The sequence below is a fragment of the Sus scrofa genome, chromosome 2 (genome assembly GCF_000003025.6).
Source record: "Sus scrofa isolate TJ Tabasco breed Duroc chromosome 2, Sscrofa11.1, whole genome shotgun sequence".
Taxonomy (NCBI): Eukaryota; Metazoa; Chordata; class Mammalia; order Artiodactyla; family Suidae; genus Sus; species Sus scrofa.
In genome coordinates, this window is record NC_010444.4 from 72,833,307 (window position 1) to 72,849,379 (window position 16,073).

At 59.2% G+C, this 16,073-nt stretch overlaps 1 protein-coding gene across 2 annotated transcripts in view; it reads left to right on the forward strand.

The window, feature by feature from the left end:
- The window catches only part of MLLT1 (MLLT1, super elongation complex subunit), a 66,745-nt gene extending 52,357 nt beyond the window's left edge, over nt 1–14,388 (forward strand). For both annotated transcript variants that reach the window (XM_021083992.1, XM_021083993.1), the window contains 7 exons: nt 2,907–3,461; nt 7,036–7,123; nt 8,674–8,782; nt 10,942–11,041; nt 11,268–11,339; nt 11,494–11,565; nt 11,727–14,388. In XM_021083992.1, the coding sequence (XP_020939651.1) occupies nt 2,907–3,461; nt 7,036–7,123; nt 8,674–8,782; nt 10,942–11,041; nt 11,268–11,339; nt 11,494–11,565; nt 11,727–11,855 (1,125 nt within the window). In that variant the 3' untranslated portion in view covers nt 11,856–14,388. The remainder of the gene's footprint in view (nt 1–2,906; nt 3,462–7,035; nt 7,124–8,673; nt 8,783–10,941; nt 11,042–11,267; nt 11,340–11,493; nt 11,566–11,726) is intronic.

Below are 16,073 nucleotides of genomic sequence, written 5' to 3' on the forward strand. Positions count from 1 at the left end.
CCCACCATTGGGTGTTGGGAGCCTGGGGCAAACTAGATGGGGCAGGTTGAGCTCTCAGCTGTCTTATAGCCTTATGCTCATCAGCGGCCTCAGAGGAGGGCCACATCACCCAGGTAGGGTCTTTCTGCACTTTCCGCAAGGCCACCAGGTCTCTGAAATCCTCAGATTCATCTATCTGACTTAAGCCCTCCAGACCTGCAAGGCCTGGGTCTTCATGCACAGGGTGTGGCTCCGGGCTCTTGCCCATACCGGCCTCCTGGGTCTGTCTTTCCCTAAACTTCATGGAGCTTACATGGAAGAACAATTCTTGCTAGGCCTCTTGGCAGCTTCTCTCTCAACCACCATGGTTTTTCGGAAGTCCATGCAAGATATAGAAAGAGTGGGAATTGCCATCTCTTCCGTACACATCACTTTCAAGTCACCTGAGAAATTCCCTCCCGGGTGGCAAGGACGCTCCAGTGGCTGGCAGAGCTGCAGCTGCTGAGGCTGCTGCTGGCATCTCTTGCTGAGGTCTTTGAGAACCCTGGGTGGAGTATTTGCTAGGCCCAGAAGGCCTACGGGCACTGTGACCTTGGGGTCCTTGTGAAGGTTTTCAGGCAGCACAGTCAGGTTCTGTGCCCATGGCTCTCCAGCAGACCCCTCTGCCTGCTGTCACAGTCCTGCCCTCGGAGTCACTGGCCTCTTCCCCCAGTGGAGGGCCTCCCTTTGGGCACTGGCTCTTTTCCCCAGATGGGCTCTCTGCTGCTGGGACCTGAGGAGTCTGGCTTGGCCGGGCTGCATGCTCCGGGCAGAAGGGCTTCGCCCATTACCACCCCCGGCCTGGGGCCTCTGTGGAGTCTGGCTCTTGCGGCCCTGGGTGGTGGTTTTTGGTTTTGCCCAGCTTGTGGACCCCCGGAGGGTTGCTTGGCAGGTAGGAATTGGAACCTCCTAGGAGGGGAGCCTCCGGAAGGCTCACTCTGAAGGCGCCTATTCCTTTGGTCCCACAGCTCCCTGGCCTCATGTACCTGTAGCCTCAGGGCGCTCTGCCCCTCCTTGTCTGGTGTCAGCCAGGTAGCCTAGTCGACCTTGCTCTAACACTTGATTCTCAGCTATTTGGGGTCATCAACGGCTTTGAGAACATGACTGCCGTGGTTCTTGCCCCTATGAATGTCTACGTGATGCTCAAAACTTAGTGTGTGACTTCAGAGAGCCACTGGTCTCAGATGCCTGCACAGGCCTCTGGGTGACGAGCTGCTGCTCTGAGGCTTCTGGTGGCCGTGCCTGGCCCACGGGAAGCTCTGCTGACCCGGGCTGGGGACATCCGCGGATGTGCCCATCAGGTGTGCTCCATTCCACCTCTTGGGGCCAGGGCCGTGTGGCCCAGTTGGGCACATGGCCACTGCAGGAAGAGGCCAGAATTGCGTGAGGGTCTCTGTTTCTTGCCTCCCTCCTTGAGGTGCAGCTTGCCTGGAAGTGGAACCCTCAGAGATGGGCCCCATTCCACATGCCAGCCCCCAGGATGCTCCTTTAGACAGGCTGCTGGGGGCTCGTGGTGTGAGCACTCCTTCCAACTGCTGTGGCGACTTGAGACCAGGGCTCAGGGGCTGACTTCTCTCCAGGGAGGCGGCAGGAGCCCACGGCCATGTGGGGCCATCTCCAAACTTTGGCCCTGCTGTAGGTTGTGGCTTTGCAAAAAGACAGGGACTTGAGTAGATTGGAGGTGGTTGAGACTGTGCCATCTTTGCTGGGAGGGCTCTGCTGGACCCTCAGGGGGGCCTGAGAGCAGGAAGCAGAGGTGCAGCTGCTGGGCAATCACCTGGCTCACACATTCCCTTGGCACTTGGGATAAGCTGGTAGAATAGGGCTGCTTCAGGGGAGCCTCTATAGAAGGGTCCCTCTGTGTCTGGCTGTGTTGGTTTCCTGGTGAGCTTTGATCTGGAGAGCATCTGGGCCCAGCCGTGCCCCTGTCCGACAGCACCCCTGGCTGTGATGATGCAGTGTTGGCAGGGAGGGGGCCCAGCAAGGTGTCAGACAGGGTTCCCACCTGCAGGGCTGCATGGCTGCGTGGGGGTGGGATGGGGTGGCAGCTGCCCTCCGGTTGTGCTTCTGCTGTCCACCTGCCCGGCACCATCACTCAGTGAGGTAGGTGGTCTTGCTCCTGTTCAGAGGGAGCACAGGCGCACAGGGCTGTAGTCCCCAGCCCGACCTTCCTGGCGGCCTGGAGCAGGGCTTCTTGCTGCCTCTGTCCCCAGTGGGAGGGCCATGACCTGGCTCATCAACTCGAGTCTGGACTCCACCCCCAGCCGTCTGAACTTCCAAGGTGGCGATTCAGGCATCATGCATGTTTTAGAAAAGCTGCCCAGGCAGCGTTAGTTCTGAGACATCTAGGAGCCCTTTATCCTGCACTGCGCCTAGGAAGCCAGCAGGCGCTCAATAAACGCTGACCGTGGAGCTCAAAGAGGGCCAGCCGGGCCAGAGCTGGGCTACCTGGGGTGGGGGTGAGGGTGACCTGGGGAGGCACCAGACTCTGGTGGGGCCAGAAGAGTGGGCCCGCCTGCTGGCGCCCCCAGCCCCCGTGCCACTGCAGCCTCCCATTCCCCTGGCCCGCGGGAAGCTGCCAGGCACTGGAGCGGGAGAGGGTCAGTGTGGCTTGCCTGTCTCATATCTGACTTACCGTGTACTCTTCTTGAATCCCTCAGGGGAATCTTAGCCTGCAGCCGCCCGGGACCTGCTGACACTTCCTAGTAGTTTAAAGGGACAGCTCCATTTAAAACTCTCACCTGCTGCCTTACTTTTTCGCTTTATGGAAGATTTTCTCTAGCTGAGTCTGAATCAGGTGGATTATACTTTGTAGGGGTCGGGGGAGGCGGAGCAGGGCGGCCCTGAGATGCCATTTGACCGTGTCCCCCTCCTGCCTGGCCTTTCAGGACGCCAGCAGGGAGAGCGGCAAGGCCTGCAAGGCCCACAAGACAGCAAAGGAGCACCGGGAGCGGCCACGCAAGGACTCGGAGAGCAGGGGCCCCTCCAAGGAGCCGGAGCGTGAGCAGGCCCGGAGTGCCAAGGATGCCACGCGGAAGCTGGGTGAGGGCCGGCCACCTAAGGAGGAGAAGGCCCCACCCCCCAAGGCCGCATTCAAGGAGCCCAAGATGGCCCTGAAGGAGACCAAACTGGAGAGCATGTCTCCCAAGGGCGGACCCCCGCCACCACCCCCGCCCAAGTCTTCCAGTAAGCGGCCGGCTGCCGCTGACTCGCCCAAGCCCAGTGCCAAAAAGCAGAAGAAGAGCAGCTCCAAGGGGTCCAGGAGCGCCCCCAGCACCTCGCCCCGCACCTCGTCTTCCTCCTTCTCAGACAAAAAGCCGGCCAAGGACAAGGGCAGCTCCAAAGGGGAAAAGGTCAAGGCCGAGAGCGAGCCCAGGGAGATCAAAAAGCCTCCGGAGGTGGAGGAGTCCAACTCTGAGGATGAGGCCTCCTTCAAGACCGAGGTGAGGTGGCTCCTTCCCTGCCCTTCGCCCCTTTCCCACCCCACCCCCATCCTCCTCCTCTCGGCTGCGCTGAGCCTCCTGACAGCGACAGGGAGACTGGGGTGTGGGGCCCTGGGCTTCCTTCTGGGAAGCTTTGAGAAAGCCTCTGTGCCTCGCCGAGCCTCAGCGCTCCCTTCTGTCGGGCGTGATGAAGCTGCCATGTGGGTATAGTGCTTGGGTGGAGGATGCTGGGAGAGCCTGATAACCGAGGACCTAGGTTCAGAGCTCTCCTTGGGCAGCACCCTTGCATGGGTCGGGGTCTCACTGGCTGCATTGGGGTCAGGGTGAATGATTGTGTCCTCACCATCAACTCCCTCCCAAGACCACCGTGAGCTCAGGGGGTCAGGGACCTCTCTATCCACTCGTGGGGCAAACCTGTACTATTTTCCTCCCGCTTTCTGATCTGGGTACCAGGGACCCTGGGCTCCTGAACAGCGCTTCCATGTGGCTCTGAAGGTCCCATCAGAGATGGCCTGAGCCACAAAGGAGCCAGATTGTCAAGTGGACACCCAGACTATGCTGGGCCCTGGGTGGCCGTGTCATTGCTCAGTGCCATGTTTGGCATCCAGTGGTCAGAGCACAGGGCCCTGGATGGATGGGTGGGGAAGTGATTGAGCCCCTCACTGTACCCCCACCCCAACTCTTTGGGGCCTGTTATGGCTCCCAGACTCTCACTCACTCTCAAAGGCAGACGCTTTGCTGCTCGAAGCTCCACTGGGACTTTGAAAGTGGTTCCTAGAGATGAAGCCCAAGGTATTTTGTGTCAGTAGCACCAATGTCATGAGTGCGTGGTTTCCAGGGCACCTTGTTGGAGGTGGCTGGGGGTGACAGTTCAGAAGACTCCTAGTGGTCCAGCCCATCTCAGCCGCCCGCTCGGCTGCTGGGGTTCTTGGGGTGCTTACTGATGCCCTGTCTTGGCATCCTCCTGTATCTGCTCAGACCCGACACTCCGGCCAGGTGCCCTTCTCTCCTTCCTGCCTCTGGTGCTTCCAGTGAGGCCTCTCTGTGGCCAAGACTGGTGTGCCTGCACTGGGAGGAGGTTCCCTGCCCCCCCACCCCTGCTCCCAATGGAGCTGAGTGTTGGCACCCTGGCCCTGGGTGTCCACCCTGATATCCCGCTGTGATTGTCATGAGCACCTGAGATGCCATGTGGGCAGCTTCCCCCACCTGGGCACTGCTGATCGGAGTGGGCTGGCTGGATGTTGTGCATCTGTGGCCTTGGGCACCGTGGGCCACAAGCTGGAGTTGCTTGAGGAAGCCTGGGGTTTTCTCCTGGCTAAAGAGGCACATCCCGTGACATCTGCTCAGTGAGCCTTAGCCATTCAAGGTTCTGCAGCCATGAGACCCAGGCATCAACAGGATGCCCTGGGGTCACAAGGGTTGCTGGACAGTGACTCTCAGAATTTCCTAACCCTGGGCCCTTGGCCAGGCATGAATGTCTACAATGGAGGAGGCGAGATGGCCTCCCCAGCCTCTTTTGATCGTCTCAGGTCATCCCACGCTGGAAGCCAAGTGGGCACCAGAAAGCTCTGACCACTGCGTGGAGTCTGAGTCTCTTCCTTCCTCTCCACCCTGAGGGGACAGGGCAGTACCTGGTCTGAGTCCCCAGGCTTGTCCCCCAGCTCCTCCGGCTGCCTCTCTCTGGTTTTGGCCGTGGGGATTCTGACAGTCGGTTCTTTTCAGTCATGGGCCCAGGAGTGTTGGGAGCACAGCAGGCCCTCCGCCCTTGGATTTGTGTGGAGGGAAAAGGAACGAGCATGGCTGAGAAGGGCCAGCACTCCTCTGCCCTAGACCTTCCCAAGCCTGCTGGCCTAAGCCTGAGTGCTGGCGGTCCCACAGCAGGGAGAGTGTGTGCGCAGGTGCCGGGCAAGAAGGCCTGCCAGCATCTCCCCAGCCCCGGAACTCTGTCCACATTCCCAGCCCTAGAGGGTGGAAGCACAACTGGCACCAACCTCTGTGCTGGCGGCTGGTACATATCTGTGCTCAGCAGAGGCTGGCAAGCCTGCTCTTTTACAGATGGGGAAACTGAGGCTTAAAACCAGGGGCTGCCTTGCCATCTGGGGAGAAAGCCAAGGTCAGAACCAAGGCATCTGCATGCACGTGGGGCCGTGTGGCTCCAGGCCTAGCCAGGCCTGTTATCGGTGGTGGGAGGTCACACATTGGTCTGTGTGGTACCCCCACAGTGGATGGTAGTTGATGGTAATCTAGGCTGATTTGCCGGGGAGGGGTTCCTTAGGGAACACCACACTGTCCCAGGTGAAGGTTTCAAGTCGGGGATGTTGGCAGGGGAGCATTGGGAGGGCCTGGAGCATGTCTGCTTAGGCTGCGGAAATCTTAGAGAAGAGAGCCCTTGAACTCTTGAACCCAGGCAGCCTGATTTTTGCTGGGTCTGCCCAGTGCGGAGAGACCTGTGCCTTCCTGGGTCTCCTGGGGCTGGGCCTGTGGGCCACCGAGAGTTGCTGTCTGGAGCCCCAGCAGGTCAGTGGGTCCTCTCACGTTCCAGGTCGAGCTAGGTGCCCCCGCCTGTCTCTCAGCGCCTCTCTCTGGCTGCTCCCAGGTGCTCAAGCTGCTTAGTGGCCCTAGACAGTCCCTGAAACCAGAGGGCTGGATGGTGTCTGGGCTGGACTCTGCCCTTCTGCCTGTGGAGCCAGGTCTGGCCCAGACCCAGGCCCTCAGCTTATTAGTCTGGGGCATGTACCTTTGCATAGTCTGTTGGTTTCTACTGAGGGCCAGGAGCAGACGCTGCTCTGTTCTGGCTCAGTGCCCAGACCACCCCCCCCCCCGCCCCCCGCTGCTGGCCTCTTAAGTGGGAGGTGCAGCCCAGGCATCTTACCCCTTGTCTCTAAGGGCCTAGGGTCCTAGTTTTGGCTTTTACTGCCCCCTGGTGGCTGAGTCAGGAAGAGGTGGAGGAGAGGGATACGACCAGCCCTGGGTGCAGTGGGGCCAGGCGCAAATCTACCTGTCTTCAAGAACATGTGCACATGCTTCTCATCACCTCAGGGGCATCTGGTGGCACGGAGACAGCTTTTGTCATCACTCAGCCTCAGGATAGTCTGAGGAAATGAGGGGCAGAATGGGAAGCTGGGTTTGTGCACCCACCTTTCCTGTTCAGACCATCCACTGCAGCGCTGCAGCCCACACTGGGGCCGGTGGGGCTACTACCACGAGCACCACAGACGTGTTGCTCCTTCCCTGCAGCAAGAGCTTGCCTTGTCTCCATCTGCCTAAGCAGGCAGGAGATCAAGGGGCTGGAGGCTTACAGTTCTTCAGTGGGAAAAGAAAGATCATTGGTTTGATTTGAAAGCAAACAGGTGGCGTTTTGAGGTGGAGGTGGCATGGGGTCAGGGTCTCAGGCGCACAGGTCTTGAGCCAGGGTGCTGGGAGCTGGCGCCTCGGTGGCCTTTTGAGTACGTGTCTGTGGTGTCCCACCTGGCTCTCATCCTGCCACAGGGCTTTGTCTGCTCCTTTTCTTTGGACTGAAAGGTGATTGTTGTCTTCTCTCTCTGCCACCTGGCCCGCCTGCTGTGGGGTGAAGTCTGCCCAGTCCAGCCCGTCCAACTCCAGCTCCAGCTCCGACTCCAGTTCGGATTCAGATTTTGAGCCATCTCAGAACCACAGTCAAGGTTTGTGCAGAGAAAAGAAAGAGCCAGGGTTGGAGGGCACGGGGGCGGGGGGTGTTCTTGTGAAAGGCCCACTGCTTTGGGAGCAGCCCCACAACCTCCCCTGGAGGCCAGTGGTATGTACTTACTGGGTTTATTATGGAACCAAGGGGTTCTCGAGGAATTGCTGGAAGCCAGTGGCTTGGTGAGGGCTTACCCATGCCTGAGTTTCAGCTGGAAAAGCCCGACAGCAGGGGAGAGTGGGGAGGCCTGGGCAGACCTTGCCTGAGGCTTTTATTCGGGATATGTTGTTTGCCCAGACTGGGCCCCCCAAGATCTATGGGTGTGTGGAAGCCCAGGGAGTCTGTGTTAAAAGCCAACGAGCTTTGAGCTGTGCTTTGTGGATGTGGGGACAGGGCACTTTCTGACTTGGGCCCTGCCTGTGACTGGACCCCTCCTCTCTAGCTCTTCCCAGATGGAGGCTCTCTGGCCAGTGCAGTGTCCTTTCCTCTGTCCCCCTGTCCCATCCCAGCGCATTTCTCTGCTCTGGGCTTGCTCCAGCCCAGGTCTGCAAAATACAAACAAAAGCCTGCAGTGCTACCTTTTGCCTCCAGGCCACCTGGGGTGCTTGTGGGGAGGCGAGGTGGCACCAGGCCCACTTGGCTGCCCAGAGTTGGGAGGGTGCCCCCAGCCTGTAGGTGGCTGAGGGCACATGGGGCCTAAGGGCCCAGCCGAGACCTGTCCATCCTCAAACTGGAAGCACTTCTGATGGACTGGATTGAGGATTCCTGCCTGGAGTCCTTTTTCCAGGGTGGGGAGTGCTGGAGGAGGCGAGCGTATTTGGGGAGCCGGACATAAAGACACACAGTCCCGAGGGGGCTGGGGGATGGGGTGCTCCAAGCCCACACTCTCTCCAAGGGTTCTTATCTACAGGGAAGGGAGGGGGAACCTGCCGTGAGCAGGATCACGTGACCAAGGTAATTGAGGGCTTTGTGTCCCTCTGTTGCCTTGGTAACAGGAATATAAACCAAGATGCCGTCTGTAGGGGACTGGAACTGAGTGTCTCTGGAGAAAGGGGAGGACGGTGGGTCGGGAGCAGGAGAAGGGGCTACCAGGGGGCTGGGCAGGCCCCAGTAGGGGCCAGGCTGGTAGGCTGGGGGGTGGTGTGCTGTGCCCCACAGCTCCGGCTCCCTTACCCTCCCTGACCAGGGCTGGTTCGTCCTGCCTCCAGGCAGAGCTCTAATCCCAGCCGAGCAGAGGAGGGCTGCTCCTTCCCTTTGCAATGGAGGGGCCCTGCAGTCCTGTGTCAGCCCAGGGCCCGGAGGCCTGCGAGCAGGGCCAGGAAGGTAGGGGGGTGGGGAGCCAGGGGTCCCTTAAGGAAATGGCTGCAGGCGCAGTGCTTGGAGATGGACAGCAGGCCCCACCTGGCCAGAGGGACCTTCGAGGTGGGTCTGCATGGGTGCGTTTTGGGGGTCGTGGTATCGGGAAGCCCATATGGCCCTGGGGGTGGAGAGACCTCTGGGGCACGGGCCTGAGCCCCCTTCTCTCCTTGTCTGTCCCTCCCCACCCCCAAGGACCCCTTCGTTCCATGGTGGAGGGCCTGCAATCGGAGGAATCTGATGAGGACGACTCTTCATCAGGCGAGGAAGCTGCTGGCAAGACGAACGCAGGGAGGGACTCCAGGTGCCTGGGCTGGTGGGAGAGTGGGTGGATGGGGGGAGCCAGGGGGGCTCTGCCTGGCCCTGCTGTGATGGGGGCTCTGAGAGGAGGGCCGGGGCGGGTGTCCCCAGGTGAGGCAGAGGGAGCCTCCGAGCCTACTGGGCAATGCCCTACCTGGGTATTGAAGTGAGAGGCGGGGGCCTCAGGTGGCATCTTTCCTCCCATGGCCACCTGGTGAGAAGGGGGTGAAGGTAGCGCCAGGACCAGCCCTGGTTCCAGGCGTATGAGGCAGCAGGGCGTGCTTTCTCTGCTCTTGGGCCGGGGGTCCTTGCTCACATGTGACATGGGGCGAGGACAGACTGAGAACTATCCTTGGACTATAGACACCACATTTGCGAGCAGCTTTGAACAGCCACTGGCCTAGGGCAGTTGACATGTGGCCTTCCCCCAGAGTTGGTTGAGCTTAGGATGCTTCCAAGCCTTTGGAGTGAGCCTGCCTCCAGGATGGCTCTGCGTCCTCAGCCCCCACCCTAGAGCACATGCCACCTGGGCGCCAGGTTTGCGGAACAGGCAGATCAGGGTTCAGCCGCCTGATCTGGGTCCGGCCCCTCCCCCCTCCTGGCCTCAACAGCCCTTTTTAAGGGTGGGTCCCTGTGTCGGCACCTGGCGGGCAGGGAGGCCGAGCAGGTGCTTGTGGTGGTTTTGTGTTGCTATTGCTGATGGTTGGGGCTGGGAGATGGCCTAGGAGCTGCACCCAAGCCAGTGCTCTGTGGGCACCAGGGCTGGAGCGAGGGGCAGGATGACTCTTCCAGGACAGGACTAAGGGCAGCAGCTCCAGCCTGTGGGGCTGGCGACCTTGAGCATGGATCCTGCTGGTCTTTGAGAGTGGATCCTCAAAGGCAGGAGCTAAGGGGCCAGTGACTGGTGTGCTGCTCTCAAGGGGAGTGGCTGCACATTGTGTTGGGGGCTGCAAATCAGAAGGCCTTTAGCTCCCATTCTAGGGGTGGACATGGGTGGGGGGGGGCACCTGGGAGCCATGTCCCTTGTCAGGGAAGGGGCGACAGACACAGGCCCTGACTGATGCCCAGCTGCTCTCAGCAAGGAGGCCCAGGCTTCGCCATTGCCCCCAGCTGCCGCCCAGTAGACGCGGGGCTGTCAGGCTACTCCTGGGCCCCGCTGACTGGTAGTGTCACTTGGGCAACAGGGAGACAAACTGGCTACCTTTGCCCTGATGCTGTGCAGCTGAGAGGCCAGGGAAGAGCAGAGGGCCTAGAGCAAAGGAAATGGCTAACCCCGGCCTGAGGCTGTGGCCGTCATGCTCCCTGGCACTGCCACTGTGGTAAAAGCCGTTTCAGGCAAGAGAGAGAGGTGGTGGCAGCAGGCAGGATTTATCTTGTCATGGTGCAGTGACAGGTCTCGGGCTCCCCCTTTGTGAGCGGAGCCCAGAATGTCCCCGAGGGACCAGGGATCCCAGAAAGGTACTCTGCTTGAGGGTAGCACTGGAGAGGAGCTCTCTCTGCACTGCCCAGCTGGGCCGTGAGAAATTCTGGAACAGCACAAGGAATGGGCTACCACTTGCTGTGGACCAGAGGAGAGGCTTTCAGATTCCAGCTAGCTGGGGGTTGAATGTGGAACAGCCACGCCCTTCCCTCCATGAGGCTTGTGGCCATGTGGCCTCCCCGTGCACTCTCAATCCAGCCTGGGCCCTGCCCCAGGAGCCCAGAGTAGAGCCACCACCAGATACACCCTGTTCAGGTTCTGGCCCCGCCCAGGCAAACGTGGATGTCACATGGAAGCCTACATCCCTCCTGTGGCATGGGGCTCAGGTGGAAGGCCGAGCTGCTCTACTCGCACACTAGGTGTGGAACCTGTGAGCCCGACTAGCTTGCCTGGCCACCCGCCCAGATTCTGGCCCAGGGACCACACCAGGGCTGGAGAGAAGAGCCCGTGTGCTGATCCGTGGGCTCTTTCCTTTTTTTTCTTTTTTTTTTTTTTTTTTGAAGTTGGCAGTGGATGCCCAGAGCAGGGTGAGGTGGGTCTCCTGAGCTTTACAGGGGCACTGCATGCTCCTGGCCCTGGGGGCCAGATCTGTCCCAGAGCCCAGTGTGGTATTTGCTGGGTGGGGTTACCTTCCTGGAGCCGAGGGTGGCAGAGGTCTGACAGGGTGTTGTGTCCATGCTCAGATTGAGCTTCAGTGACAGCGAGAGTGACAATAGCGCAGACTCCTGCCTGCCCAGCCGGGAGCCCCCTCCTCCCAAGAAGCCGCCCCCACCCCACAGCAAGGTAACTGCCCAGCTGAACCCAGCCCCGAAGAGGTGGGGCTGGGGACTGGGCCTGGGGTTCTCCAAGGGCCTGAGGCCGAGGGTGGCGGGTGCAGAGGGACGATGGTTCACCCCCAGGCCCCAGATGGGCTGCCCTTGGAGTCGGGTGAGGGTCCAAAGAGGGAGGATGGGTGGGCCTGGGGCCCAGAGAAGACAAGTGCTCACATATATCCCACTTCACCCTGCAGGCGTCAGGCCGCCGGAGCCCAGAGCCCTGTAGCAAGCCTGAGAAGATCCTCAAGAGGGGTGCCTATGACAAGGTGGGGGGCGGTGGTGGCATGTGCAACAAGGTGGGGGTTGGTGGGGGGCAGCTGCCTGAAGATGATGTGGGTATGACCACAGGTTGGGGCGGGGGGTGGGGGGTGCGTGTCCTGGAGGGCAGGGTGACCTACTGAACGGGCCTCTGCCACCCAGGCCTACACGGACGAGCTGGTGGAGCTGCACCGGCGGCTGATGGCGCTGCGGGAGCGTAACGTGCTGCAGCAGGTACTGGACAAGCCCTCCCCGGCACAGCATCTCAGAGGAGTCCCGGGTGGGGTGCCCCTGCGGCCCAGGGGCTGCTGGACCCTGTTGGGTTGCCCCAAGGAGCCACCCCCTCTTTCTCAAGGTGCCCTGTTCCCTTAAGCCACTCTGTCACCACCTTTCAGATTGTGAACCTGATCGAGGAGACTGGTCACTTCAATGTCACCAACACCACCTTTGACTTCGATCTCTTCTCCTTGGACGAGACCACCGTGCGCAAGCTGCAGAGCTACCTGGAGGCTGTGGCCACATGACCCTGGGCCGGGTGCCAGGCCCTGTCCCCAGGGTCCTGGGAGGCCATGACCGGGCCCTGCCTTCCTTCCTCTCTCGACTTGCCCACCCGCAGCACTGCCTTAGTGACCGCCCTGCCCTCGGCCCACATGGCCAGCTGCACTTTCCTCGTCGGGAGCCCCAGGGCCGAGGGGGGCCAGGCCTGCACCACTGCACCACTCTCAGGGGCCGTCACCTGGGCCCCCTTGGGAAAGCAGCTTGAGTTGAAGGCAGTGCCAGGCCTCACTCCTGAAGGGGAAGAAATGTGCCCTGCAGTGGGGGCCTCGATTCATAGTGGGGCATGGGGCATAGCTCCACTGCCGCGGCCCCTCTGAGCAGCTGGGGCACTGCCTCCAGCCTCCACAAACGGTTCAGAACACACCCCCTGCACCCCAGGACCTCCGAGGGCTCCCACCACATCGGGGCAGCCCGGCTCATCCTCTGTGTGAGCCAGACACAGTCCCTCGTCGGCTCTCACTGTGCTGGGGCTCTGTGCTGTATAGTTGTCTCTATTATATATATATGTATGCACTGTAGGTACCAGAGCGGTTTCCGGGTGTGCGTTTCCGTGGCAGCAGAGCACGTGGGGGGTGGGGGTGGGTGTCAGATGGGACTTTTAGGTTAAGATGTCTCCACTGGTCTTGTCGGGCTGAAGGCGAGCTGGAGCGCCAGCTGGCCCTCTCTGGGTGCCGGGAGGAATCCTCCCTCAGTGGTTCCAAGGACACCGCCTCGCCCAGGCCGGAGAGCACTACAACAGGGCAGCAGGTGCTCACTGCCCGGGGTCTGTGTTCCCGGCCGCCTGGTCAGACTGGCGCTGTCCCCAGGAGTAGCCTGCCCGGGCCCCAGCCAGCCGCGGGCCGTGACTGTGTTGGCGCCCTGGGATCGCCCTCCTCCTCCTTCCATAGGATCCTCTTCCTTCTGTTGACTGAATCTTTGAACTTTGAAAAACAATGAGCTTTTGCCAAATAAGACGGGATAGTTTGTGGAGTCTTTTGAGGAGCATCAGGACTCAGAGCCAGCCCCTCGTGCCTGGGCCCGGCCAGTGGCGGGCCCTCCCACCCCTGCGATTCACACCAGTCCAGGGCTGGAGACCCGACTCCTCGCACGCCTGAAACTCTCCAAGGGCCAAGCCAGCTCCTCCTCCCGGCCAGAACACCCTCGAGGGGTCAGCCCACCTTGTGTGGGGCTCCTGGGGGCTGGGTGCCTGTCTGCTCCGCCTGTGTTCCCCCAGACCTCTACTCAAGGCTCCTTGTCCCCATCAGCTCTGGGAGAGGAGGTCAGGGCTGGAGCCGGGCTCACCTTCTCACCCCAGTTTGTGAGTTCCCGCATGGGGCACGCCCAGCTCCCCTCCCCTGTGGTCCCTGACTCCTGGCCCTGCTCCAATTCCGTCTGTCAGGCAGACGCCGAACACTCCCTTGGGAATCCTGCCTCCAAGGCCTCCCCAAACGCCAGCCATCCTGGGAAGATCCCAGGACTCTGGGAAGGCCAGAACTTTCAGAGGAAACAGCCGTGACTCCTCGCCATCTGCTCTGATTCTCTCCTGACCCCACTGCCTTGAGGTATTAGGAAGAGGGCAGGCCTGTGTGGCAGGCTCTGTGCTGCCACCAGCCCCTTCCCCAGGCAGGCCAACAATACTCCAAAGTGGGGCACTTTCTTCTCTGGAAACTAAGACATTGGACAGAAAGGACTGGCTTAGGGGCAGCAGCTGCCTGGTCCTCTATGCACAGAGGCCACCAGGGGTCACGGGCAGGCGCCTCAGCCCAAGGGCACTAGTCTTTCTCCTTCCAGGATCTCCTGGGAAGGGCTGCAGGCCCTCCTGACTTGGTGACTCAGGCAGCCCTCTGCTCAGGAGCCGGGCTTGCCCCCAGAGACAGCTAGAGGAAGGCCAGGCTCGCGGGCCTGCCCTTGGCTGCAGCAAGTATCTGGCCCTTCCTGCTGTTTCCAGGGCCTCTGGAAGCACCGACCCATTTCTGTTACCTCTTCTGGCCAGAAAGCCCCAGCATTGTCCTCCGGAGCTACTCTGGGCTCAGTGCTGGCCCTGTGACCACCTGATGGACATGCCAGGCAGCCAGGGCCCCAACCACGGCATTTCCAGCTGCTCCCCCAACCCACCCACAGCTGCCCGGCAGCTGGGCCCACCGGGGCTCTGGGGACACTTCCATAGGAAGGGGCCAGCACTTTGTGACTGCCGTGTCTTTAGTGTTAAGCCCCCTGCCCCCAGTGCAAATCCCTGTGTTTTGCTATCTCCTGAACAAAATGTAAACCGACGCCTGAAAGCAAGAGGTATCGAATACCTTTCTTACCCATAAGGGTTTTCTACAAAGAATGTGTCTCACTAGGAACTGGGATACTCATTGGCCGAGACCAACTCCTGGATAAAAGGAATAAAGGAGAATCGTGTTTGTAATAAGTTACAGGATTGTTTCTGTCCTGGATTTTAAACTTTTTGTTAAATTGTGAAATTATGGAGGAGTTTTATAGAAAAAAAAGTGAAATAAAGTCAGATGGGAAAGCAGACCTATGTGTAGAGCTTCATGCATCTCCTTGGTTCTCCCTTTGTGGAGTTGATGGGTGGAGGCATAAAGTAGCATGAGCACCTTGTCTCCTCTCCCTGTCCCAGTGCTTCCAGATCAATGATCAAGAAGAAGGGAGAGGGTTGGACCAAGCTTACTGGGCATGAGGAGTGGGGACAGGGAGTGTGAGCAAGGTTGGCATCCTGGAGGAATAGAGATGGCACCACCAGAAACCCAAGAGGTGCAGGATGGTGGGGAATTCAGTATCTGGGCATGATTTTGATGGTGTATTCCTTCTTGCAAGCAGGCAGCAAGTTCTGGGTTGAAAAGCAAGCTTGACTTCACAATATGGATGAATGGGGTGGGGGGTGGGGGCACGGATGGATGGGTAGATGGAGGGATGATAGCCAGATAGAAAATGTGGGCAGGAGTTCTCGTGGCTCAGCAATAACGAACCCAACTAGACTTCATGAGGATGCGACTTTGATCACTGGCCTCACTCAGTGGGTTAAGGTTCTGGCATTGCCATGAGCTGTGGTGTAGGTCACAGAGGTGGCTCGGATCCCACGTTGCTGTAGGCCGGCAGCTGTGGCTCCAATTGGACCCCTAGCCTGAGAACTTCCACATGCTGTGGATGTGGCCCTAAAGAGGAAAAAAAAAAGAAAAAAGAAAAAGAAATGTGGGCAAAGACATCCTTTGCCAGGGACCAGGGTGCTTGTCTGCCACTTTGTCCATGGTGAGTTTTGGACTTGGTTTGGCAGAACTGAGTGAATCCCAAGGAGACAGCTCTCCCAGACCTTGTCTAAGCAGTCTAGTCCACTCTGTGGGCTCCATCCCCAGCAGAGGAGCAGAAGTTCCATTCCTGAGTGGTCAGCATCACAGGCCAATACCCTCTGGCCACTCTGCCTGCCACAGCTGCAGCTAATTAAAGCCACTTGGGGAGAGAACTGGCCACGCTGGGGTACTCTGGAGCATTTCTTCCTTCTCGTTAGTAGCCGGGATTTGCATTTCCTGACGTCAGGGCCGTGGCCTCCCTGCCCTGATCCTTCCTAGCAGAGTAAGACTCTGCAGGCCTCTGGGGACAGTTTCTCATGTGAGCTCCTAATGATGGACACAGAGTGAGAGAGGGTTAAGAGTGGTTCCCACGGCTCCCAGACCCCCAAAACACAGTGAAGGAGGACTTGTGTGTAAAAATAAAATAGGGCTCACTATGGGCCAGGCACTGGCCGGAGAGTGGCCTCACAGATTTCCACAAACACTCAATGAGGGTAGGTACTGCCATCAGTATCCTCACTGACAGATAAAAGTCTCCAAGTGTTGTCCCTCCTATGATACAGCGAGTGGGCACATTCCTGAGACTCAAGCCCAGGTATGTGTTAATTTTGTTGCTTACAGTCAATAGTTCTGTGTATTTACCCCCATAATCGCCTCTCGGGCTGCTTTTCTGTGTTTCCATCAGGAATCATTTTCCTTAAACCTGAAGAATTCTTACTAGCATTTCATCTAGTGCAACGAGGAACTCCCTCAGCTTTTTCCATCTATAAACGTCTTTGTTTCATCTTTTTTCTGTAAGGATATTTTTTAAATGATTTTTATTTCTTCAGTTGTGGTTGGTTTACAGTGTTCTGTCAATTTTCTACTGTACAGCAAAGTGACACACTCACACATATGTATACATTCTTTTTCTCA